General features: G+C 35.6%; 1 protein-coding gene across 4 annotated transcripts in view; it reads left to right on the top strand.

Moving 5' to 3' along the window:
• LOC106873604 (thyrotroph embryonic factor) overlaps nt 1-27236 on the top strand; it is a 111123-nt gene that overhangs the window by 17079 nt on the left and 66808 nt on the right. The window contains exons 1-2 of one of the 4 annotated variants that reach the window (XM_089354523.1): nt 24282-24961; nt 26716-26855. In XM_089354523.1, coding sequence (XP_089210649.1) covers nt 26735-26855 — 121 coding nt within the window. In that variant the 5' untranslated portion in view covers nt 24282-24961; nt 26716-26734. Of the gene's footprint in view, nt 1-24281; nt 24962-26007; nt 26315-26715; nt 26856-27236 lie in introns of those variants that run through there. The other 3 variants (XM_089354521.1, XM_089354522.1, XM_089354520.1) reach the window with 3 other exon arrangements.

The following is a 27236-nucleotide window of genomic DNA, read 5'->3' as shown; positions in this document are numbered from 1 at the left end:
ATAGATAGATAGATAGATAGATAGATAGATAGATAGATAGATAGATAGATAGATAGATACAGATGCACATCCGTTACTGGTTATAGGACGTCAAAGATGTTTGTGGATGACGACATCAAAGAACAGACTGGAAACAAGTGCCTGGGTGGCTGAATGTATGAAGCACAACAGAGAAGGAACTGGCGAGTTCTTTCCAACCGACCTCTGGACATAGGGAGGCTACCGAGCTGACTCATACATACATACATACATACATATATCTATATCTATATATATATATTTATATATACTCGCAGGCGAACGCATATATTCAGTCATTTATTGAAGTTTTTCTCGTTTACTATTTTTTTTACCTAGATTCCTCTAAACACAACTTTTTAGCACTTTGTTCTATATTTACATCTCAGAAATGCAACTCTCTGTAACTAATATGTACCTAAACACCTCGATCTATACAAGTTCTACTGAACGAAAGGAAGATCAAATTTGATGAGGTTGAGCGCTAACTTAGTAATCACTGCAATAGAAGCACGGGACAAAATGCTTGCTGTCTTTTAGTTTCGGCATTGTACGTTCTGAATTCTAATCCGGAGAAGGTTTACAAATGACATCGACACTTCCCTTCTTCATTGATTACGCCAAGAGAAAAAAGGCCAAGGCTATAACTCTGTACAAATTTATTTCAGTTTTGTGTGAAATTCTATTTCAATTTTCTACATACTGTAAATTCATTTCATTATTTCAGTCATTCACTTATTCATTCATTCTTTCATTCATTCATTCATTCGTTCGTTCGTTCATTTATTCCACAAATAATCTAGGAGTCACAAATCCCACAGTTTCTATCTTTAAAATGTACGGTTTTGAGCCAAGCCAAAAAGAAGATTGCCAATAAATTGGGACTCGTACGCGGAATAACAGTATTTTCAGTTTGTAGTTTGTTTCCTAAGTTTCATACGGCTCCCGAAATGTAGATTCTTATCTGGAATATATATTACGTCAATACGTTTTCTTGCATCGTACAATGGAAAAAGTATTAAGAAAGTGAAGCGTGGATAAGTGAGGGGGGGAGGAGGATTTATGTGGTATGGAATAGTGTCAGCGAATGAGAAGAGAATTAAGATCGAAAAGATAAGACGGGGGGAGGAGGAAAAACAAAGAAGACGAAGCAAATAAAAGAAACGAAGCGAAAACGAGAAAATAAAGATTGAGAGAACAAGATGATAAAAACAAATGAAAATATGATTGCAATGAAGGGTAAATAAACACATACTTATAACTACACACACACACACACACACACACATATGAGAGAGAATGAGAGAGAGAGAGAGAGAGAGAGAGAGAGAGAGAGAGAGAGAGAGAGAGACAGAGAGAGAGAAGGGGTGAGGAGATAAATTACGCATAGGCAATGGAGATGCGTTAGCTAAGAGATTCATGAGGGTTGTTATAACTATTTTGGCAAATGGACACAAAAATGTAATAGAGGTACCACATCAAAAATACTTTCTATATTATAATGTCAGTTCGTGGATGTAAAAGATGTGTAAAGGTAGCCACGAGAAGACAACAAACAAGATGAGGACAAATATCCGTCAAATGAAAATAATGTAAATAATGTAGACAATTTTTTACATGAAATTAATTCGAATACAAAAATGTTTTTCTGTTCTATAACACAAAGTATAGATAAGTATACGAAGTTTGAAAGTCTTTCGGTACCAAAAACACTACATAAAACATAAATGAAAACTGGTGCCCCCGTTTTGAACTAGATCCGCGAACGCAAACGTATATATACAGTAATGGATCTCAGTCATTCAACGATGAGGATTCAGTTGTTCGATTAACGGAATTACTTGCTCCTAGATGTGTAAGTGGCTGATCATTCCATTGAGATATGTACTCTTAACGCAATTTTCAGGCAGTGTGAGCAAAAGTTGAATTGCATAATCCTACTGCACTTCAGTGATATAGAAAGCGACAGTGTGGGAGATCGAACCCAGGATCACCTAGTTGCGAAGCGAACTAAACTTTTTGGACATATTTCGTCGATAAGCACACACACACGCACACACAGACACACACACTTATACACACAAACACACATACACGTGTATATACATATACAAGTGCAATACACGAAATTGTCGACCCTTGAATAAGTTTTTAACTTCTACTGCGAAATTTTAAGAGGACTCAGCTGAATACACGTTATTGATTGGTTAAAATTATCCAAATACGACAACTTTAACAAGAAATAGCTTCTAAAATACAAAGTTTTGTCAAAAACGTTAAACCTTGTTCTATGTGACACATTCTACCAATATCTGAAGTTTCAAAGTGTTTAGTTTAAAAAAATTGATTGAAAAATCTGGCCGTCAAATTGAATAGATCCGACTTCTATAAACCAAACGTAACTTGCTTTCAAAGTATATAATTTTGTATCCGTTTCAGACAATGTCGTTCATTTTTCCGTTTTATGTTTTAATTATATTAAATATTGCCGTGCATACCTTAGGTAACAATCGCTAAATAAAAGAAGTCCAGTTATTCGAAACTTTCTTCATCATTGTTTATATACTTTTAAAATGATCAAAACGTTTATGTTAATACATAAATGGGATACTTTGTATGTAGTAATATTTGCTTTAGAAAACCGGAAAATTAAGAAATTCAGGTCACTTTCTAGCCCAAGCTTGCTAAATAAATGTTCCGGTACGCCTAGCAGTCACTGAACGCTTTCATACAGTTATTGTTTATTGTACTGTTTGATGACATATTTTACACTGGTTTCATTATATTGTTCACCAACGTTATAATGACTCGGCGTTCATGACGTTCTCTGTATGTGAGTGTGTGCATATGTGTGTACACAATACTCTCGGCTCTGGAGTCACTTTACAGCTCATTAGTGCATGCATGTATGTGCGTATATATACTCTTATGTATTTATATTTATTTCTTTATTGCCCACAGGCGACTAAACATAAAAGTAACAAACAAGGGCAGACAAAGAGATTAAATCGTTTACATCGACCGACCCCGAAAGGATGAAAGGCAAAGTCGATCTTGGCGGAATTTGAACTCAGAACAAAATACCGGCAGACGAAATACCAATTTCTTTATTACCCACAGGGGGGCCATACAAAGAATGGGACAAAACAACTGATTGGGGTCAGTAACACGTTATAATATTACATCAATATGAAAATAAAATTATATGAAATATATTTAAGAATCGAATGAAATACACAATACAAATATGACACAAATGTAGCGATGATCAGGCCACGCTCCGACCCCATAAGCCCCGATCTATCGCTGGCACTTCTTTCATCTCTTGTTTTTCTTCTATAGCCTATTCACATGGTTCCTTATACGCACAGCACTCGTGCAACATGCTTCCATCTTTTTTTGAACACACTCTCTGAAAGGCATCTCTTCTCCAATCACACTTTCCTTTTCAAGTGAAAAGTGAAAAACGATCTTAACTCGTGGCCGGAGATAAAGTTACCCGTCTTAATCCATTTTATTCTAGTCTTCCATACTGCCTCTTTCACTATTGCAACAACAGTGAGAAAACAATTCTTACCTTCATTTGTTAAAAATTCCGGTGGGTCAGTTTTTATAATTGACCCAATCGACAGCTGTACTCTTCCTTCGCTGGACAACAGGTGTTCAGCATAAACCCACATTTCAGATATCTCCGGACACTGGACAACAGCATGGGGGACGGTTTCCCCATCACCCCCGCATCTTGGACAGGTCGGAGAGTGAGACTTCCCATGTTTTGCGAGTTTATCCAGATTATAAATTTACATCTATACAAATAATAATTGGTGCTCTTGGCTTTATGAACAAATGCCTAAGTGGCACAATGGCAAGTGATTTGATGAAGTGGCACAATGAAGTGGCAAGTGATTTGATGAAGACACTCAGGATAAGCTGGGAGTTTCCAGCAAAAGAAATCAACCTCGCACATTACAATTGCAATCTCTAAGTGTAACAGTAAAAATATGCAAGACGTTCTCGAGTGCAAAACGTGAATTTGCTTTTGTTATCAATATTCCAACGATGGAGCTTTGTATCTTTGTTGGAAATCAGTCCCTTCCCCTACAGGAAGATTTCAAATAATTAGAAATGAGAGAGAACATATATTTTTAGATATTTTTTGAAAACTCCATTAAACTAGAAACATATGCAAAGTAAAAAAAAAATAGTCAACAAGTTATTAGAAACACTTTTTATTCTTGCCTCGTAAAAAGACCTCTTTTTGTTCTCTTTTTTCTATTCGAAAACTCACCTCGAGTTAACTAAAAGATATGAAACGCCGTAGATGAAAAAAAATTCTAATAAAAATATCTCAAAAATTGATAATCACGAATTCTTATATTTGTCAGTTTGCATTATTTTATTTACTTTCAGTTTGTTTCACTTTGTTGTCGCCATTTTATATGTTCAAAGATTGGTTTGTATCATGGACTACAAAGCCAATGCATTCTTTGTCGTCTTTAAAACACAATGGCAAATGATTCAATGAAGATTTGGTTGCTATTTTTTAAATTTTCTAATGATGTTGTTATTTTATGCAGTTGTTATTTATTCCCCAAATAGTCCTCGATCGAACATACATTTGATGAAAAGCATTCCTGATGTAACCTAGGCACAGTACACGGAGAATCACATCATCCAATGTGTTCCTCTTTTCCAGGCAGCAGAGTGTAACTTGGGAAAGATGTGGTTACTATTTGTAGATGCCCACAATTCAAAATTATTGAAAATGTCATAACTGAGTTAGAAAAGTGAAAGTTTAACGTGAAGCATATATATAAAAAATACAAAAGCATTGATTTATGCATATATGTAAATTATGTTATTGGATTAGTGTAGAAGCGACATCAAATCTATTATAATGTCATTTGTAGATATTGGGGATTGGTGTCGCTTTCTTCACGAAATATGAACAGACATACAGAAATAAAAAACATTAAAAGCCCAAGAAAAGTAATATCAAAATAATATTTGTGTCAGTTATTCAGAGAATATAGGCTGTCGAGCTACATCAAATCTTCGTCATATTACAACAATTCCAGTTTAAAATTACATCGAGATTTTGTAATATGTGGCGCTGCTGAAGAAATACCATGAGAAAAAGGTTTGTTTTTGCTTATTATTTACTGATAGTTTATCTAAGCTAGAATTATTTTAATCAAGAAAAAGAGATTGTGTTCAAGATTGAAAATAAACTATTAAAAGCAGTTAACCATATATTTGAAAATAATCAGCAAATAACAATGATTTGGATGTCCGGTCATAATGTTACGCTCCATTGCACTGTGCCTAGGAAAGGGACAGGATGGTTCCATCAAGAATGCTTTTCATCATATGTATGTTCGATCGATGACTATTGGGGGAGATAAAAAACAACTGCAACAGCCAAACGAAAGCGGAGAGCCACAGCACAGTCATTAGAAATTTTAAAAAAAGCAACCAAATCTTCATCAAATTAATCGCCATTGTTTTAAAGAAAACAAGGAATGCGTTGGCAATGTAATCCATGATACAAACCAATCTTTGAACGTATAAAATGGCGACAACAAAGTGAAACAAACTGAAAGTAAATAAAATAATACAAAATTGACAAATACAAGAATTCGTGATTATTAATTTTTTGAGATATTTTATTGAACTTCGACTTTTCATATTTTTTAGTTAACTCGAAGTGAGTTTTCCAATAAAAAAAGTGGGGGTGGGGGAATTCTGGGAAAGATAGCAACAGATGAATTAGCAAAATGGTCCTGCAAAAAGCTTGGTAGCTATAAATTTCATTCAAGATGACAGGCGAACAAGTTTTGCCAGCAGCAAATTATCAGATTGTACAACTGACGAGCCACTGCTGGTGAAACTTGCATTTTTGGTTGAATAAAAAATATTTAGACCCTAAATCTGTACTTACTCTTACATCCGTTTATATTTCGCAGTGTTGTTAAAGTCTACTGGTAAACACTCTCCAAATTTGAAGTACAATCGAAATCAATTCCAACTAAAGTCATTAAATAAAAACCACAAAAACCAGTCAAGAGTAAAAAAAAAATGGCGAAAATCAGAAGCTAAATTATCAAACTCCAATCTTCCGTTGTCTCGACCATAATTATCATCTTATAAAACTGCTCAGTTACGAAAGGATAGAAATAAAGATGTTACTGGTTGAGAATAAGTCTTATTCTTCTAAAGAGAAGAACAAGATCAAGTTGTAAGGAACCATGCTTATATTCTAGTAGAAACTATTCAAAAACTTGATGGCATTATGTACAGTTTCAATAAGACAACGAGCTGGCAGAATCACGTCGGACAAAATGCTTCGAGAAGTTCTTACAACTTTGGTCATCGTAATGCTTTGTTTTCGTTTGTTTAATACAAATTCCTCCTCCTAATGATTTTGCTTTCATTTGTGATAGACAGCTATCCTGCAGAAAATGCCAGCTTCCAAATCCTGTTTTCTGATTAGGTAAAACTGATTAAACTTAAAACCCGATAACATTTTACTGCAAGTTTTCTGGAACAAATAAATAACAAAATCGGATTTATCATGGAAAACTATTTCAATATACCAAATTTGAACATTTTGACGTAATTTTAAAATTTCACAGCAACAGGGACGACTCTACAAAAGTAGAGACACAAGAAACTGTGTAATGGGAACGGGAACTGAAAATAACCCCCGTTTTCCGGATATTACTGGGTAATTCAGTTGGTATATATATGTGTGTGTGTGTGTATATCTATATATATATATATTAGGGTGGAGTGAAAAAGGTACTTTTTACACAGATATTCGAAATGTTTTTTTAAGAAGATATTTTTTATTGCAAACACAACTGTGTTAAAATCTGAAGTCCTTAAATTTACATCTTCAAGCTCCGCAGCCCACTTGAAATTTTGAATAATGAGCGAAAATACAATTTATAACACGTTTGCAGTTCCTCATTTTATTTTTACATTCATTTTTACGGATTGATTCTCTTTTGCCAAATCTTTTACAAACAAGAGTGTTGAAATCTCAAGCTCTATAATTTCTTCAGGCCCCGCAATGCACTTAAAATTTCGAAATTATGTGAAATGAATAGACTTTTCGACTTTGTTTTCTTTGTTATTTTTAATACCAGGTCACCGAATATGTGATACATGAGGTCTAGATTACACACACATTAAAATGACTTAAACAAATCGTCAAGATTGTAGCAGAAAAGATAATTCTTCTTTGGCAAAAGGCATCCATCCCTTGTGTTACGACTGAGTCAGTTAAACCGAAGATCTGAAACTTTCCTTTGCTGGCATAGAAGTGTGACTGTGATCTGACCATTAATCCTGTAAAAAATCTTGTTCTCTCTGTGATACTTTGTCTCTACTACAACGACAGATTTCAAAGGAGTTGCATTTGCAACAGGAAATATCAAATAAATCTGTTGTTGCATTGGTTTTAGACACATTACACTTTGAAACGATGGCACATTTTTTTCTATTTTTCACAGATTTAATCATGCTTGGTACTTTAGATAAAAGTTTAAGATTTTCGGTTTAACTGACTCAATCGTAACACAAGAGATGGATGCCTTTTGCCAAAGAAGAATTATCTTTTCTGCTACAATCTTGACAATTTGTTTAATTGAAGAATCTTTCTTAATTACATTCTTTTCTTTTTCTCGTTCAAATAAAACACATTTTAGTACGTCTTTGTAAGGTGGCAAAACTCTCCTGCTAAGATCACATGGAGTACCAAATATTGGACATTCAATACCATGACGCGTTATAGGTTTATGAGTCATCATTAAATGTAAACAACACTAAATTTAACACGATCATTAATTTTAATACAATGGCCTAAAGTCAAGGTACAAAGCAGAAAGCTTCACACATCCGATGTACGTCCACACGCAACGACCGTTACAACACTGGAGAGAAGTTTACACTCCCGTTCTCTTTATAGTCAATGCAGAACCACAAAATATTAGTCAGTTGTATTGAAACTTGATATGCAACCTCTTAAGGATACTATATTTACTGTTTTACATTCTGCTCTGTAGAAATATGCATTCGTTACGACTTATAAACCATGAAATCCAAAATTCGACCAAAAATAGCGATTTTTTAAAATTTTCAATTGCATTGCGGAGCCTGAAAAGATATTCAGCTGCAAAGTTCTTTATACACATTTCTTTTAATCCTAATTCGCCAAGAGCAACGCTCTTGTGTTCTCGTATTTGTAGATTATCGAAAATGGTCTTTGAGTAACAATATAACTTTTCTCTGTGTATCGTACGATTTTTAAACACCCCAATGTCTTCATGTAAAAAAAAAAAAATTTGTCAGTCCAGTATCGATTATTTATCTTATAGGTTTATCGCTTCTCCTCAGAGCAATCAATTTACCAATGTGTCTTAAGAGCGAGCAAACTTTAAGCAACGAAGCTATGAAAGTATCAGAAAGAAAAAAACCTTTGTCATATTTCTCTCAACTGAAGACATCATTTAAAAGTTGGGGAAACGTTGATCTCGGAATTTCAGAAAGCAACTATGCAGCAAGATACCGAGATGATTGCGTCGTACAACACTGAGTTACTGGCTGCAAAAGCCGGTAAGTCCCACACAACAGAAGACACATTACTTCGGTTTGTTATTAAAGACTGTAATGCATTAAAAATAACTGACACAATTATCAAAATGGTTTCGCTTAGTAATAACACAATTTCTCGACATATAGATGAAATGACCACCGACATCAAACAACTCGTCCATAATCTCCGGAGTTCTGAATTTTCCGTACAAGTTAACGAAGCGACAACTGTAGGAAATTAATGCTTAATGATGGTGGATTTTTTTTTTTTTTTTAATGAAAACATTCAATCTTTTGAGATGCTATTCACTGATCAATTGTTGCTTGGCTATAAAGGAAGTCTATTTTAGATTTATTGAAACTATTTTTTAACGAGCATAAGATCCCATTGAACAATACTGTTGCCTGGGCATCTGATAGAGCACCTGCTATGGAAGCTAGGTAGGTACAGCGGTTTCGCTTTTCTCTGAAAACTTGAACTTTTGCATCCAGTTTTAACAGTTCTCTGTGTGGCTTACCAGCAGCGTTTAGTGTCTAAAAGATATTAACAGCAGGTTTAGTGATGTACTGCAGTTAGATATTAAAACTGTGAACGAGCAAAAATCGAATTCTTTGACTAAACGAATTTTTCGTCAACTTGATAAATGATGACTCAGACGATGGTTGTCAAACGGCAACTGTGTTGTTTGTTTTGATGAACTGTTTGATACAATAATATTTTCTTTTAAAGACTCCACTACCCACTTTTCTCATTGCTTCAAAATGTTAAAATGTGATATTGTTTACTCTTTAGTGACATATTCACCAAACTAAATGAACTCAGTACGTTATCGCAAGGAAAGCAAAAAACGCTCGTCAACTGTAAATCGTCCATCACTGCCTTCATTTCTAAATTAACGCTACAAAAGATAAAAGTTTCAAGACGTCAACTCGACCAATTTCGACGACTGAATTGCTTGAAAGATGAATTGGTTGATGAAGATATCATTATGTATTGAGATTATTTGCTATCATTGCATGATGACATGCTGCAGCGATTTCAGGATATTATCACATTACCTGTTCCAGTTTGGTATAACAACCCAGTGTCCTACTCGGCAGAAGCTGGCTTCAGCTATGTTAATGCCTTGTTGTCTAAAAGTAAAAATAAGCTGGATATAATCAAGCGAGGTAACTTACAGTTAAAGATGAGTAATTTTTAAAGCCAATGTGTCGTCTGCTCTAGCTGCGTCACGCTAGACACAGAGGTTGCACTGATTATATCTATAAAAATAGTATGTGTGTACCAAATTATTTGATGTTATTAACTTTTACACTACTTTCAATAAAGAACCTTGTAATGCAAAATGGTTCATTGTTATTGGTTTCTAAGAGTTTTAAAAGATCGTTAACGGTTTGCTTTTTTGATATTCTTCTGAATATTTACTATACAGGTGGGCGGTGGAAATTTGTTTCCACGTGAAAGTGGGCGATGTCGTCAAAAAAAAGGTTCGGAACCCTTGCCTTAGACGGACTTTGCCTTGGGTGTTAATTAAACAGATTTGTTATCCTAGGGCAGCGGCAGCTGTAATTACTCCCAGGTCTGTTCTGACCTGGGAGTAATTACAATTAAGGGGTGGTTCCATGCTCCCCACAACTTCAGAACTCCCGAAATGGAGCCTCACCACCGGATGCAGTTTAATGTCATACCCAAGACATACATACATACATACATACATACATACATACATACATACATACATACTTGCAAAAACCTGTCTTTTATATGTACATTTTAGTTAATTTAAACGTCCGCATAAAGCCATATTGAAATAGCGTGGAAGCGACATCAAATCTTTTATGACATGGCTTTTTTTTTTTATTGTTTAATTTGATTTTCCGGAACCATATAAAATTTCTTTCTAGCCAAGCCTTCATTTTTTTGTTTTGTTTTGTTATTTGTGCCCTTTTATGTAAAACACAGAGGACACTATTTGAAAACAAAAGAAGCAGGATGTATTTCTCCATTGTGCAATTCAGCTTTGCCACATTTATCGGTCGTAACATAAACAGTAATTTTAACGTTTCTCGATAATTTCGGTAAACGTTGTTCAGTTCCCGGTCAATTTTGCTCCACCACTCGATCTGCTAAAATAGCAAGCTTCCTCATACCGTCTTTAAATAAATAAAAATTTAAGAAACGCACATAGATAATGAGATCCTAGATATATAACTAAAGATGATATGGTGATGGCTGGAAACTTTTGATCATTAATTAGTTGTATTGTAACAAGTAAAGAGAGACTACAAGTTGTCCAGACTGCAACAGTGCACTCTGATTAAACAACACCACTGCATGACGAAGTGTCTCATATGATCGTCAGCTCAGCAAAAGTGTGACATATCTGGGATAAAGATTTGGGGGGTCAATCTTAGATGCCATAGTTCTACTCCATCACAAGTGTTATACTTATTCTTATTATTCAACAACCCCTAACGAACCGGCAGGTATTAATGTCGATAGTACAGTTTTGCATCACTCCTAGCAGTTTTGTTTTTTTCCTAACGAATTCCACTTTTAAGCTAGATTTAAACGCTAGAATCAGAGGCAAATTAATAGTTAATGAATGAATCAAGACGTGATTTGTGCAATGATATCTTGCTAAATTTTTTGCGGATTAAGAGGTTTAGAGACGAAGCATGTTTCAATTTTTGATACAAGTTGGAATCTTGTTAAATTTCTGCCAATCACTCGAAAATTTTCAAATTTTCTCCACATTATTTTCATAAAATACAGTTCTGCTCTAGTTTTGTACGCTGATGAAGAAAATCGTATTTTTTTGGCAGAAATTAATAACAAAAATGTTACAAGCACTTAAAGTAATGTAATTTTAGTCAATCGTATACCTAAATTGTTGACATTTTGTCAGTGCTGATCTCTATTCTCAAGGAGATCACCACGCACGAAACCTTTACGTACTTGAAATAGCAGCCAAATATTTCCTTAAACTACACTATATTATCTAAAATACAAAAAGGATGAAACATTCTGCCACAGCACCGTTTATTTCTTCGCTTAAGGCAGGCTCAACTGCTTTCCATTTGTTGAGTGTTCTTAACATTTAAATGAAAGTCAATCACCACGGTTGTAAACTTATATCGAACTCGCGAAACACTTACCGGGCGCTAAAAGGAGCCACTTCGGACGCAAATGACTATTGGATTGCACCTAAGAGAATTCCCTACCGAGGCACAAGTCCGGGTCAGTTATTTTGCAGAAGACCAGCAAACCAGTCTCCCGTCTCCACGTCACCGATGTTGTTCAAGAGAAAGACACAGGCCGATACAGCTTCGCACCAACGATATCGCAATTCGTTTCTACTGCTGAATTATCCGGAGTAACGTAAAATAAAGTGTCTTGCTCACGAACACAACACACAGCACGGTCCGGGAACCGAACTCACAATCTCATGACTGTCAACCCGACCCTGTAATCTCTGAGCCATGCGCCTGCTACGCACTACAGATGTTTTTTTCGTCCCTCTTTACGTTCTGTGTTCAAATTCCGCCGATGTTGACTTTACTCTTCATCCTTTCGTGGTCGATAAAATCAATACCAGTTGAGCACTGAGGTCGATGTAATCGACTTAACCCCTCTCCCGATATTGCTGGCCTTGTGCCATAATTTGAAACCACTATTAGCTGTACTTTCCTCAGGCGATGAACAGACAGAATAGTTAGCACACTGGGATGATCAGCCCGACGCTGTAACCGCTGAGCTATGCGCCTACTACGCACAACAGATATATCTTTCGTCCGTCTTTACGTTCTGATATTAGAATTCCACCGAGGTCAACTTTGCCTTTCATCCTTTCGGGATCGATAAAATCAGTACCAGTTGAACACTGGGGTCGATGTAATTGGCTTTCCCCTCCCCCAAAATTGCAGGCCTTGTGCCGTAATTTGATACTAATATTAAATGTACTTTCTTTTTTCTTCTGATAAAGTTGCAAACAAAGTTAATTTGATGGCGATGAAAGAATTGGTTAAACGAGAAAATAAGTCAGCTTTTTCTTTTAACCAATTCTTTCTCCACCACCAAACTTTCTTCACAAAAAGACACATATCTTCATGAGCATGTGTGGCGAAACAAATTCAGAGATCGTGAAAATCTATTCACGAATCTCATTTCGTGCATCAATGATTGTTTTCTCGTAAATGTGATTGTTTTCATCTCATATCAAATATGTATACGGTTTTCATGTTATATTAAATACATGCACGTTCCATAGTGTTACTTTCTTTACATGGAATTATGGGATGTCACTGATATCACTTCCGGTTTCTATTGCAATTAACTTTCATTTTTTTAGGACAGTTTTATTTCGCTTTTTTACGACAGCAAAATAAAATGCATGTTAACTTTGATCTTTATCCTTTGTGACATTAAACCTGTTTTATTTATAAATTTCTCTTGTTTTTACAGTCAAAGCCGTGAAAATGTTTTTCTTTATCCTTTGTGACGTTAAACAATTCCTTTGCTATTATTAGTTCATATTCATAATTGCTTTCGTTTCTATCCTTTGTCACCTTTCAATTGTTTTGAAAGAAATGTTCTAGTTTTTTATGTGCAGCTTGTTGTAGGTGGACACACTGTTCAAGCGAAAGTGCAAAAAAAGTGAAATGTTTGATGGAAAACGAAACCAAATTCAACATCAATATAATTACCAATATTTTTTGGTTATGTAATAACCAAACAATAGTTAAATTTGATGTCGGAAATTACCTGTCTTCTTTAAATAAGAATAGTTGACGAAATGAAAATACACTGTGCAAAATATTCTATTAGCTAACATTGTAGTTTTTTGGGGTAATAGTTTGAGAGTAGAAATTTGATCGACAGAAACTGTGCGGAAACAAGCACACACACACGCAAACGCACGCGGTATTCCAAGGGAATGGAATCGGATGTCATGAAGGGCTGTAATTTTGGGATATGTGTGTTTTAGGTATCGTAGGCTAGGATTCTGAAAATGAGTGCGTCACCACCCATTTCTTCTTTTTAATTTTTTTTTTTTTTTAGTTTTGACTTTAGTCGATATTTTTTTCAGATTGAAGTTGTCAACATCTGAGATTCTAATTCTTCAGGAAAAATTCATAATTCCAATCCACCCGCTTTTTGGCCTCTACCCTGTTTTCATCAGCTTTTATATTTTTTACATTATTGGATCTTTTTATTATTTGTACGTTTGAAATAACATAGTTTACACCACTTGAAATAAAAAGAAATTCTAGGCATTTTTTTAATGAAAGTAATTTGTTATTGAACAAAGTAACAACAATTAAGTGAAAGAAATTAAAATAAAAGAAAAGGATCTATTTTAAAACGGGGGCACCAGTTTTCATTTATGTTTTATGTAGTGTTTTTGGTACCGAAAGACTTTCAAACTTCGTATACCTATCTATTTTGTGTTATAGAACAGAAAAATATTTTTGTATTCGAATTTATTTCATGTAAAAAATTGTCTTATTTCGATAATTTCTACTAATCACTGACGTCTATTCAGTTGAAAACAGTTAGCGCTGTAACGGTGTATATCGTATTAATCCCCTAACCCTAACTAGACTGTTAACCGTAACCCTAACCCTAACCCTAAAACTAAAACTAACCCTAACTCTAGAATCCGAACTCTAAAATTGTTACACACACAGATAGGCACAGCGTAATTTATTATATAAACAATATATGCGTATAAATTACGATTAAACCGGATGAAATATGTCACAGGGAATAACATTTTTATGACCGCCCAGCAGTAACTCTATTCAGCTGAATAGACGTCAGTGATTGGTTGAAATTACAGAAATACGACAACTTTAACATGGAATAACTTGCGAATTCCTTTTTTTTGTTAAGAAGACTAAGAGTAAAAGATGTTTTATAAGACATATTCTACCAGTGTCCCAAGTTTCAAAGTGTTCCATTAGTGTTTCGTTAAGAAAATACTGGTGCCCCCGTTTTAAAATAGATCCAAAGAAAATCAAGCTGAATAGGTTTTTTGCCAATTTTCAATTGCTTTGTCGGTTAATATGTTGTTTATCGTCGTAAAATAGTGAAAATAAATTGTCCTTAAAAAATTGAAGTAAATTACGATAGAAACCGGAAATGGCGACAGTGACACACCAAAATTTAATATAACATATTTGATGTCCGATGGGTGAGCTTCCTATGTGGGTCTCGGTAACTTTTACACTTATGAAATTGTCAACCATCCACTAAATTTTTTTTATCCAAATAATGACAGCAACCACACGAGGGCGATGGATGTTCGTCAAGAAGAAACTTAGATGATAATGTGGAATAGTGATGGTTTATTTAACTGAAGAGATGGCGGCGTGGGTTTCTGCCCCAACATCCGAAACTCGGAGTTTTATCATGGCTACTGAATAATTGTCACATTTTATTTACAGATAAATTCCCCTATTTACGTAATTTCGAGGTTTCTCTCTCTCTATATGACTGATGAAAGAAAGCCACAAATGACCCGTCTTTTTTTGCCTGTCCTTCTTAGAGGTCTTTCTTTTACCCGCCTTTGTATCGTCTTTCTGTCCGAACGTTTTAATGCCCTTCATTGCGTTTTTTGTGCTACCAGCATTCTCCTCTTTCTTCATCTCACTCTACTTGGATCTGTTTAATGGGTCCGTGGAACTTTCGGTCACCTTTCATTTCTTCCAGAAACATAACGTACTTCTGATATTTATCTTCTGCGTCAGATAGACATTATTGCTCCGTCATCATTTACTGACAATTTGTTTTATTAACATACATACATACATACATGTGAATGACTGTCTAAATATATATATATATATATATATACATACATACCCACAATCTTTTATACAATATATATATATATATATATATATATATATAAGCCATTGCATTAAAAAAAAAACAATTCATTCCAAATTTGGTGGAAATCCCGGTATTCAGTTTATTTTCTTTTATTTCTTTACTTTATTCAGTAATAAATTAGTTTCATTAAAAATAAACGACTTGTATTATCGGGTCTCCACCGTCTGAAATAGAAATTTTTTCAAAATGAAGAATAACTGGTCCAATATATTGCGCAGATCATCATCATCATCCTCATCATCGTTTAACGACTGAGGACTGGTGAAACCGGATGGCAACACCAGGCTCCAATCTAATTTGGCAGAGTTTCTACAGCTGGATGCCCTTCCTAACGCCAACCACTCAGAGAGTGTAGTGGGTGCTTTTACGTGTCACCCGCACGAAAACGGCCACGCTCGAAATGGTGTCTTTTATGTGCCACCCGCACAAGCCATCCCAAGGGCACTGGCAACGATCTCACTCGAAAATCCTACGGGAGCCAGTCAGGCGGTACTGGCAATGGTCACGCTCAAAATGGTGCATCTTATGTGCCACCCGCACAAGAGCCAGTCCAGGGGCACTGGCAACGATCTCACTTGGCTTGCCGGGTCTTCTCACGCACAGCACATATATATCGTCGTCGTCGTTTAACGTCCGCTTTCCATGCTAGCATGGGTTGGACAATTTGACTGAGGACTGGTGAAACCAGATGGCTACACCAGGCTCCAATCTGATTTGGCAGTGTTTCCACATCTGGATGCCCTTCCTAACGCCAACCACTCAGAGAGTGTAGTGGATGTTTTTACGTGTCACCCGCACGAAGGCCAGTCAGGCGGTACTGGCAACGGCCACGCTCATCTCGCTCGGGAAACCTCATGTGTCACCTGCACAAGAGCCAGTCCAGGGGCACCAGCAACGATCTCGCTCGAAAATCCGACAACAGCCCCACACAAGAGCCAGTTCAGGGGCACCAGCAACGATCTCACTCGAAGAAATTTCATGTGTCACCAGCACAAGAGCCAGTCCAGGGGCACTAGCAACGATCTCGCTCGAAAAACCTCATGTGTCGCCTGCACAAGAGCCAGCTCAGGGTCACCAGCAACGATCCCGCTCGGAAAGATTTCATGTGTCGCCCGCACATGAGCCAGTCCAGGAGCACTGGCAACGATCCGCTCAAAACATTTCATGTGTCACCCGCACATGAGCCAGTCCAGGGGCACTGGCATCGATCCCGCTCGATCAGATGCGCACAAATATGCACAACTCATTCATTTTCGACATTTTTCCCGATCTGAGGTTATTTGAGTTATTTTTATTTATTTATTAATCTATTTATTTATTCATTTTTGCAATTTTGAAAAAAAAAATTTGAATATACATAACAGTAATCCCTGATGTTTGTAAGGTGTAAATCTAAAACTAAAAAAAAAAATCGTAAACCTGCAAAAATGGAACAGTTACAGAAAGAGGAAGGGGGTGCTAAAGCGGGGTGAGGATGAAAGTATCTCAGATATAAATCGGAAAAAAAAAATCGGAAAATGACAAAATGATGTTTATGCTTCACTAATGAGATCCTAATAAGGTTATATCATGTCCAGGGTGGTCTCCCTTACTTGCCAAAATATTTAAATCATTAACTAATATTCCTTTTCTTTAGTGCAGTGGACTTAACACATAATTAGTTATTTTTGATTAGTGTTTTAATAATTACTGCATTAAGTATGTTGACTCTAACCATTGTCAGTCCCATAAAATATTGACAATCTTGTAGTTGAACCTATCTGAAGAATAAAATAATAGTCACAAGAGAAGTTAACGGATTTCTGTAGAACTTGTAAAGGTTACCAGTACCATAAAGTATTTCATATTGTGCAGCATTATAGTTGTCCATAGTGAGCAGTGATTAATTATATCACTTTGTGTTATGAGTTCAAATCTTTGATACATGTAGATGGGTGTGTGCATTTATGTGAATGTCTTACATTTCATGCTCTGGACGAAAAGATACTGAGCTACAAATGGTGAAGTTTGTCATTCTCTGTAATCTACTAGGACAGCATTTTAAGAAACATGTGGAATCAAACCAATCCCTCTCTTGAACAACAGATAAAGGTTAGCAACAAGAAGGGCATCCAGTTGTAAAAGATAACCTCAGTAATAAGTATTCATCTAACTAGTACAAGAAAATGGGTATAAAAATGAATGATAATTTAATCTGGGTGCTCCCTTCAAATTTACGGCCTTATCACAGCAAATGTTCAAAATCAATATTCTGGGAAGCCTAAAGGAAATCTCTCTATGGTAATATTTGTGCAGCATACACCACACAAAGGCCAATGGATTACATTACATACTTTCATACTTTGCTTTATTGTTCAATAGTACCTCGTTCTTCATAGATACATTCATATATGTGTCACCATGATATTTTGAAATATTTTCATTCCAGAGAGGGAATTCAAAGTGAGCTAGTGTTCATTAACAGAAGCAATAATAAATCATCAGAAGGCATAAAACAAACCAGACTCAAACTAGATTCCCAGTTTACATATAAATAATGGTGCCATGATGTGCTACTAGATACATGTCACAGAGTTTTATATATATATATATATATATATATATATATATATATATATATATATATATATATATATATATATATATATATATCATCATCATCATCGTTTAACGTCCGCTTTCCATGCTAGCATGGGTTGGACGATTTGACTGAGGACTGGTGCAACCGGATGGCAACACGAGGCTCCAATCTAATTTGGCAGAGTTTCTACAGCTGGATGCCCTTCCTAACGCCAACCACTCAGAGAGTGTAGTGGGTGCTTTTACGTGTCACCCGCACGAAAACGGTCACGCTCAGGATGGTACATCTTATGTGCCACCCGCACAAGAGCCAGTCCAGGGGCCCTGGCAACGATCTCACTTGGCTTGCCGGGTCTTCTCACGCACAGCACATTTCCAAAAGTCTCGGTCAGTAGTCATCGCGTCAGTGAGGCCCAATGTACGAAGGTCTTGCCTCACCACCTCAGCCCAGGTCTTCCTGGGCCTACCTCTTCCACGGGTTCCCTCAACTGTTAGGGAGTGGCACTTTTTCACGCAGCTATCCTCATTCATTCTCACCACATGTCCAAACCAGCGCAATCGTCTCTCTTGCACACCACTACTGATGCTTCTTATGTTCAGCTTTTCTCTCAAGATACTTACACTCTGATGGGTATGCACATTTACATTACACATCCAGCGGAGCATACTGGCTTCATTCCTTGCAAGCTTACGCATGTCCTCAGCAGTCACAGCCCATGTTTCACTGCCATGTAGCATGGCTGTTCGTACACATGCATCATACAGTCTGCCTTTTACTCTGAGTGAGAGTCCCTTTGTCGCCAGCAGAGGTAAGAGCTCTCTAAACTTGGCCCATCATTTAATTAATTCAATAATAGGATAAAATCTTTTACAAGAATTTTATTAAGAAGGTAGCATGAAAAAACTCATAAGGAAAGTATATACATACATATATATATATATATATATATATAACAGCGTTGAGATATACTGCTGACAATGAAAATAAATGTTTAGTAAATTTAACAGGGTTTGTCAAAGAAACCCCACCCCCCAGAAAATTGTGAGTGGCAGAGTGCAAGATTTAAAGTATTTTATCATTGAAAACAGTGTTGTGTGGGTTATAGTTTAAGCACTCTGTAAATATTTATGACTGGAAACTTAGAAACCACAACAATCCTCCATGGTATATAAGGGTTGATTCCTGAAAGCTTTGCCATGTTGATGTAAAGTGATGTAAAGACATAGTTTCTAAACTGACTTCCGTGTTATAAGTTGAAATGTATTTCTATGAGATGCATAAGAGACCTTAGGCATCACATGTGAAATTATTAATTGTGAGTTATTTTTGGTCATCTCTGGATTGAATATGTTGACACTAACTTAACTGGGTGGAGGGGAAGCATGTGTGTGGGTATGTGTGTGGGTGGGTGCATTACAGTTATTTCAATTTGTTAATGTTAATACAAGTGTGGAGAGCGAGCAATGTTTAAATTTATCCCATTTAATTTAGCCTTTGGTCATAAATTGTATACCAAGAGAGTTCCTACATGATGGCTTGAGCTGCTAAAAGTAGCAGCCAAACTTTCTCTCCAATTAGAACTTCACTTTTTAAGTAAACAAAGGAAGAACACGTTAGATAATGTAACGCTTCATTAACCCCAAAATGATTTGATGATCGTATCTGAGACCCTTTGATCATCTCTGTCAATAAAGGTTGATCTTGAGTAAAACAATATCCTTCGGGACTGCAAACTTCTAATTATATTGGTACATCTAATTGGGAGACAATTGTCTTTTCCTCACCTCACCTCACCAGAGTTAAGCACTGTTCATCGTGAACCTGAACATCTCTGGCAGCAAAGTGTTTCGAGGTTTAGATAAAGGAAGTAAAAAGATATGTTTGTTGAAGAGAGCTAATAAGACTGAAATATGTCTAGAGTTCTCTCCCATACTTACTGGACTAATTAGAACAGTATTAGTCATTGGCAAACATTGTGTTATATTTTTTTTCCTCATTGCCTAATTATTTCTAATTAGATTTTTAATATTCATTAACTACAGTATGTTAACATTAAATTAAGCACAAGTACAACATCTGTGTACAACTCATTGTTTGGCTGTATAAATAGAAAGAGGTGGAATGCAGCATCAGTAGAGTACTTGATAAAATATCTTCTGGAATTCAGTTATGATGCTTTATGTTCCGAGTTCAAATCCTGCTGGGAGTTGGCTTTGCCTTTCCTAATTCCAGAAGTGATAAAATAGGTACCAGTTATGTATTAGGTCAGTTTTAAATGACATACCTGTCCCTCATTATTTGTGGCCTTATGTGAATGTGTGAAGGCACATGGCTCAGTGGTTAAAGCATCGAGCTTACGATCGCAAGGCTGTGAGTTCAAATCCTGGACTGGGCTGCGTGTTGTGTTCTTTGTGCAAGACACTTTATTTCACGTTGCTCCAATTCACTCAGCTGTAGAAATGAGTTGCGACATCACTGGTGCCAAACTGTATCGGCCCCTTTGCCTTTCCCTTGGATAACACTAGAGAGGGGAGGCCAGTATGCCTGGGCAACTGTTGGTCTTCCATAAACAACCTTGCCCGGACTTGTGCCTGGGAGGGCAACTTTCTAGGTGCAATCCCATGGTCAGTCATGACCGAAGGGGGTCGTAATATGTGAATGTTAGGAAAAGAATGTGAGTGAAGAGAGAAGACTTTCCTAAAACATATCCTTATGAAAATCCTTATTGCATCAAATTTTGATGGGAAAGAACTGTTTGATAGAACTGGAGTCAGTTCTTGATAAGATGACATTGCAATATTGTTTTTGTTTCCATTTGAAGATAAATCATATCTTCATCATTCCAAAATGTAATTATTTGATGTCAATGGCTTATAATACACTTAGGAAAGAGATGAACATCACAATATTTCATTTGTCATGTTGTATATATTTCATATTTTGCAACTGAGTCAACATACATTTCAAGCCAAACCAAGTTGACCTGGCTTTAAGGAGCTAATTCACTGCTGTAGATTCTCAAGTAAAGTTTCAACTGAAACTTGGCATTGGCAAATCGTTTCCAGTTGCAAGCATAACATTCTTTGTCAGACCAAAATATTTGGCTGGAAACAAAGTTCTGTTGCATTTTTTTTATATGATCATTTTGAGAGTATTTTTTCAATACTTACAGTATAATAAGCATTAATTTTTACATTTTAATGTTTTTCTTTTTTTACAGATTATTTTCTACTTTAGTGGTTAAATTCATGTTGACTTAACCTTTTAAAATGATGTTTATGTCAGACCCGTGTGAGACTCTACGTGCTGTACGAATTCAAAAGAGGCTCTTCAGCAATAGAAGCAGTGAGAAATATTCATTGTGTCTATAGAAATGATGCTTTTAGTGTCTGGACATGTCGATGATGGTTTGGCCAGTTTTGCTTGGGAAAGTTTCCTCTTGCAACTCCCCTTGATCTGGACAACCAAGTTCTATCAATATTGACCTTCTAAAAACCATAGTTTAAGAAAATCTAAAGTAAACAACATGAGAATGAGCAAAACAGTCCGAATCAAGTCATACTTTGATCATGAAACACATTCACAAACTAAAAAATGTGTCTACACTTGGTCAGTGGGGGGGGGGGGTCCCTCATCATGTGACTGCTTCTCAGTTTAAACAAAGAGTTGCCCTCTGCTCATCATTGAAAAGTAGACTTACTGCCAAACCTTTCCTGAGTAGTATCATCACAAGTGATGAAAAGTGGGTTCTCTATAAGCATATCCACCAAAAATGACAATGGTTAGCATCCAATGAAAAAGAATAATTTATCCCCAAACAAGGACAACTCCACCAAAAATGTTATGCTCTGTGTTTGGTAAGATATGAAGGGTGTTATCTATCATGAAGTGTTAAACCAAAATAAACCAGTTCATGGAGGGAAGTATTGCTATCATTTGGAAGCATTGCACAAGAATTTGCATAAAATACATCCCTGATTAGTCAATTATGAAGAGGTGTTGCTCTTACACAATAATGACCACATTATTACCCAAGTTCTTTGGGGAAAGATTATAGCTCCAAATATGGAAGTTTTACCTCATCCTACTTTTTCCTGCAGACTTTGCTCCAGCTTCACTCATCTTTTCAGATCTTAGCAACTTGATTAGCAGGAAGGCAGTTTATTAATTGTGAAGTGATTAAAAATGATATTGAGTGATTCTGTGTTTTGAAACCTGAAGAATTTTATTCTCACAGGATCGACAATTTGCCAAATAGATGGGATCATGTTATTAATAATGATGGGAAATATTATCTTGATTAAATATACCAATTAAGACCCAAAAAGTATGTTTCTTTCCTATCTTGAAATGCAACAGGACTTTCTTTTCAACCAAACTGAACTGCTATTATAGATAATTTATTGTATATAATCCACTTAATTTTCTCTAATTACTTTTATTAGGATCTCTTCCCTAGTTTTATATTAAATATCTGATACTATTTGAAAATACACAAAATTAATTGAATTGGGAAATTTTAATTATTTCGCTTTCGCTTACTAGTGTCATGCTACAAAACATTTGAAGGCAATCAAGTTTTGATGTGATATGATTATATTTCATGCAGTTGATTTAACTAAATATGTCTACCTATTTCTCTGTTCTTTGTCCTTCTGTTTTCATTTGACTAATTTGTTCTGCATACAGGCACCCCTTGCATTACAGGTTTGCTCTCCTAAAAAATCTTGTTATAAAATTGAATTATCTGTAAAATGAAATCTGTTCTGTAATATAAGTCAATGGGAATGTAGGTTTTGCATTACAGAAGTTTATGTTACAGTAAGGTTTTCAGGAGCAGAATACTTCAGTAATGTAGAGGATACCTGCATACAGAAACATGCCAACAAGTGAGCTTCAACGTGGTAACTTGATTTGCTAGAAATAACAGCCTTATCACTCTCAAATCACACCCTAGTATCTTAAAACGACATATTTGATGACGTGATTGTAGATACACCATGGTTGAATAAAAAAAAATAGGATGGTCACAGCTAACATGGGTGTCACAAAAGAGGGATGTCAGAGGAAGAGGGGAACCACCTGTTTTCCTGATGCAGGTGTGAAGGAATGCAAAATTTCTTCTGGTTTATTAACAATTAAGGTGGGAATGCCAAAGCTATCTTTGTTCTCAAGCATTGAGGACCCTTACCATGCCATTGCATAGCTGGAATGTCTCTGAATATATTTCTATTAGAACAGGGCTGACTAAACAACAACAACAACAACAACAATAATGTGTGTGTGTGTGTGTGTGTGTAGACATGTCAGGATATACACTTAACGCTAGAGATGCAGTGGTCATCATTATTGCATGTATGAAAATATCATCAAATTTTGACGTTTTATAAACCTTATCTTGGTCAATTGCTTATAATTAACATGAATGGTATTTATTTAGTTTTGTTGGTTTATTTATTCATATTTTGAAGCCTTTTACTACTTATTTTGTTGTTATAGTAACTAAAAAGTAATTCCATTATTTTTTTTAAAGTTAATATTTCAATAGGAAGCAAAGACTGAAAATCTAGAAAGGTGCATCAATTACTCCCTAGTTCTTCATTATCCCTAATATTCATGTAAAAATTTTCCATGCTCTTCTCCTAGGGACAGTATCACCCACTTTGAAAACACACTCTGAGTCTGCCAATATGAAGGAGGCCACAGTAAATTACCACCAGGTAACATGGTTAAAGCCATACTTAGAGCAATACATGCAATATTGTCTTCCACTATTTGTGTTGTTAATCTAGGGCTGCATATCTTGAGGGTCCAATTCTGTTGCTGATTAGCCCTAAACAAGCCCTGATGAAACAAACCAAGGATGAAAGTAGCCTTTTTTAGGAATGAGGGGAATGCTAAGGTCCGTTGGGTTAGGGTTAGGGAAGAAGCAGATTAGATGCAGTAACGCTTCCCACACCCTAGGGAAATGAAAAGGGAACGTCCTCGCTTTGCATCTACCCTCCCATCCGTTTCCATGAATGGAGCAGATCTATGAATCAAGGCGTTCCAGTCGTGACCATTCTGTAGTTTTTAAAAAATCTTTTGTATATATCATTGTCCAATGCGATCTTTTTTAAAAACCATAGGGTGCGTTTTAAGAGATAATTGGCTGCTGTTTCTAGCATGTCAGGACTGCTTAGATGCCACCCCGTTGTTTCACTAACTGGTGGATTGATTCTCTTTGTTGTCTAATTCTTGGACAATTCATAGAATTAAAGAACTTGGTGTTGGCGTGAGTAGCTAAATATGCAGTAGACTGTATGCTAATGCTAGTATTTTATCTGTATCTGAAAATACAGTGTTTGTATAAGCAGAAGACGGTGGATGGTAAATTTAGTAGAGCCGTGCAACAAACTGATTAGTTCCATTTAGTTTTGTCACTATAGGTTCTGAGTTCAAATCTCACCGAGGGTGAGTTTGCCTTTCATCTTTCCAAGATCGATTAAATGGTTACCAATCAAGTCCTGGGATTGATTTAATTGTTATAACATTCCTCCCACCAAATGTGTTAAAGTAATCTAAATAGCATGTGTATTTTAATTAGCACATTATAGTCTTGAAACGTAAAGGGTTTACAATAATTAAGGAATTAGACGAACAATTTTGGAGACAATAGGTATTATTTTAAAAAAATAATAAAAGATATCAGTGCGAACATCCTTGAGTTATAGTTTAAACGACCTTGGAAAGTACAACAGTATTTCCAGGTCAACTTCGAAGGGAAATGAAAGAAAAAATTTATTATTAAACAACGAATATGCCTGTTTCGCTATAAGAGATGAGAGTCAGTCTCGATCAACTTCATCCATAACACTGTCTCCGAGGTATAGTTTTGTTTTGTTTTCATTTACAATTGATTGTTTATTTTTGAAATTATTATTATTGTTGTTGTTGTAATTTTGGGTAGGGTGTAAGAAGGAAACGGTCTTTAAAGACGATTTTGTCGTCCGTTTTGAAGTTAAAAATAATAATAAATGGGGGAAAAAATAATGGTATGGCTCGATTGATGATTTTCGTCGTTATACGTCCTTGAATACAGCGATTGCTTTGATCTTTGTGATCATTCTTACTTATTTAGTTTCCTCTCGAAGTTGATGTGTACTGGGTGTAAGGGCGCACGTGTTTTGTCTATTCCGTCAACGTGAGAGGAATCTCTGATATTTGTTATTCATTGGTTAAAGTGCTCCCTTTCGCGGCCACACACCATTTCAGATTTATATACACGCTGTTTTTCTTTTTCCTTTTTCATGTCTTCCTAAGCAACTAGCCAAATATACAGAGCTAATTACACCCCCGACCCACCACGCACACATATACACACACACATAAACACACACAATATGCACACACTCGATTTCTGTATTAAGCACTTATGTACATACATTTATGCGTGTATGTAGATCTATGTAAATATGAATAAATGAATATGTATATTATAAACTAGCAATACTAGTTAGACTGTATATTTAGATTAATAAACACTGACATGCAAATAAAAACTAACAGCAACAACTTCAATGTGACATCCATATAGTTTCTGTTAGGACGTATAATACACCCTCGAATATATATATATATATATATATATATATATATATATATATATATATATATATATATATATATATATATATATACAGACACACATGTAATCCTCGCTTGCATACATACAGAGCTTAAATGCGGTATTCATACAGTTGGTACTTGTAAGAGCACTACTCTGAATTAACCACACACATATACACACAGAGAAAGAGTAGACGCTTCTTTAAATACACACACACTCACTCACATACACACGCGCAAGTGCGCATACACTCAGATACACACGCACGCGCGCGCAAGTGCGCATACACACACACTACCGTACACATAGACACAATCTTGGTGGTAAAGCGAAGGCACATATAATACTAGAAGCTCCAATCAATTGAAAATAACTTAGACCTAAACGAGATTCTAGCTTTCAATTGTCTACATCTTCCTGAGGAAAGCTTTATTGAAAGAAATCTTGCGTGTGTATACACTGAAAGCACTGCTTTTCAGATACCTGGACAAATTTAAACATTTATTCCGATTCATTCAAACACACACACATATATATATACATAGGTGCGAAAACTTTCCTATTTATAAACAACAGTAATTTTCTATTATGAAATGAAAGGCTGAAACTGGTATGTATGTATATAAAAGAAGACACATGTGTGTATGTGTTTACATTGTAGAGTTTTATGCGTAAATGTAAATATATTTATATATAATTCTGTATTTACTCAAATATTTAGATATATGTATATATATACACGAACATGTGCATAGAATGTGCTTGCTGTAAATGTGCATATATATATATATATATATATATATATATATATATATATATAATATATATGTATGTATGTATGTATATATATCAACACGTTTAGAGCATAGGATGTAAAAGAAAGATTATTCTAAGATATATTGTTTCAGTTCTTTTGCTTATAATTCTTGTCAAATGTTCAACTTAACAAAAATTTCAGTCGCTTGAAAGTGTTTTGTTTGTTGTTCTTACTTCTGTTTTTGTCCCTATTAGTCCGGCCGTTGATCCAACCATGACCAGCAACCTGACATCTGCCCGTGGTCTCAGTTTGAAGGACCTCCTCGAGAAACAGGATTTTCCGGGTGCCAATGTCACTGCTTCAAAGAAAAAAGGGGAACAGCCTAACGTAGCCGGTAAGTTGATCTCAAAATTACCTTCAAATTGAATAACATTTTCAATTATTACCATCCTCATCATCTATCGACAATAACATCATCTTTTTTTGTTTCTTCAAAATGTGATTCGTTCAGTAAATCGATAATTATTTCTTGTTAAGGACATTGCCCCTCTCTATTTTTTCTTTTAGTTTTTATAACTCAGTTAAGTTTCTGTCTATAAATCGAGATTAGATTAAACAACTGCGAAAGATTTTCATTTAATCTTTTTTGTTAGAATTTTCCTCTTTCTTCTTCTGTTTCTTTACTCTGACCATTTTAACAAACTCAAGTCGTTGGTTTTCAAGGTAAATATCGCAAAATAATTAAGACGAAGAGTATAAAATGAGAAATAATAAT

This window comes from Octopus bimaculoides, chromosome 6 (assembly GCF_046866305.1).
Source record: "Octopus bimaculoides isolate indiv1 chromosome 6, ASM4686630v1, whole genome shotgun sequence".
NCBI lineage: Eukaryota > Metazoa > Mollusca > Cephalopoda > Octopoda > Octopodidae > Octopus > Octopus bimaculoides.
The sequence above is the reverse complement of the archived record's forward strand: the minus strand, read 5'-3'. Positions and strand labels throughout refer to the sequence as shown.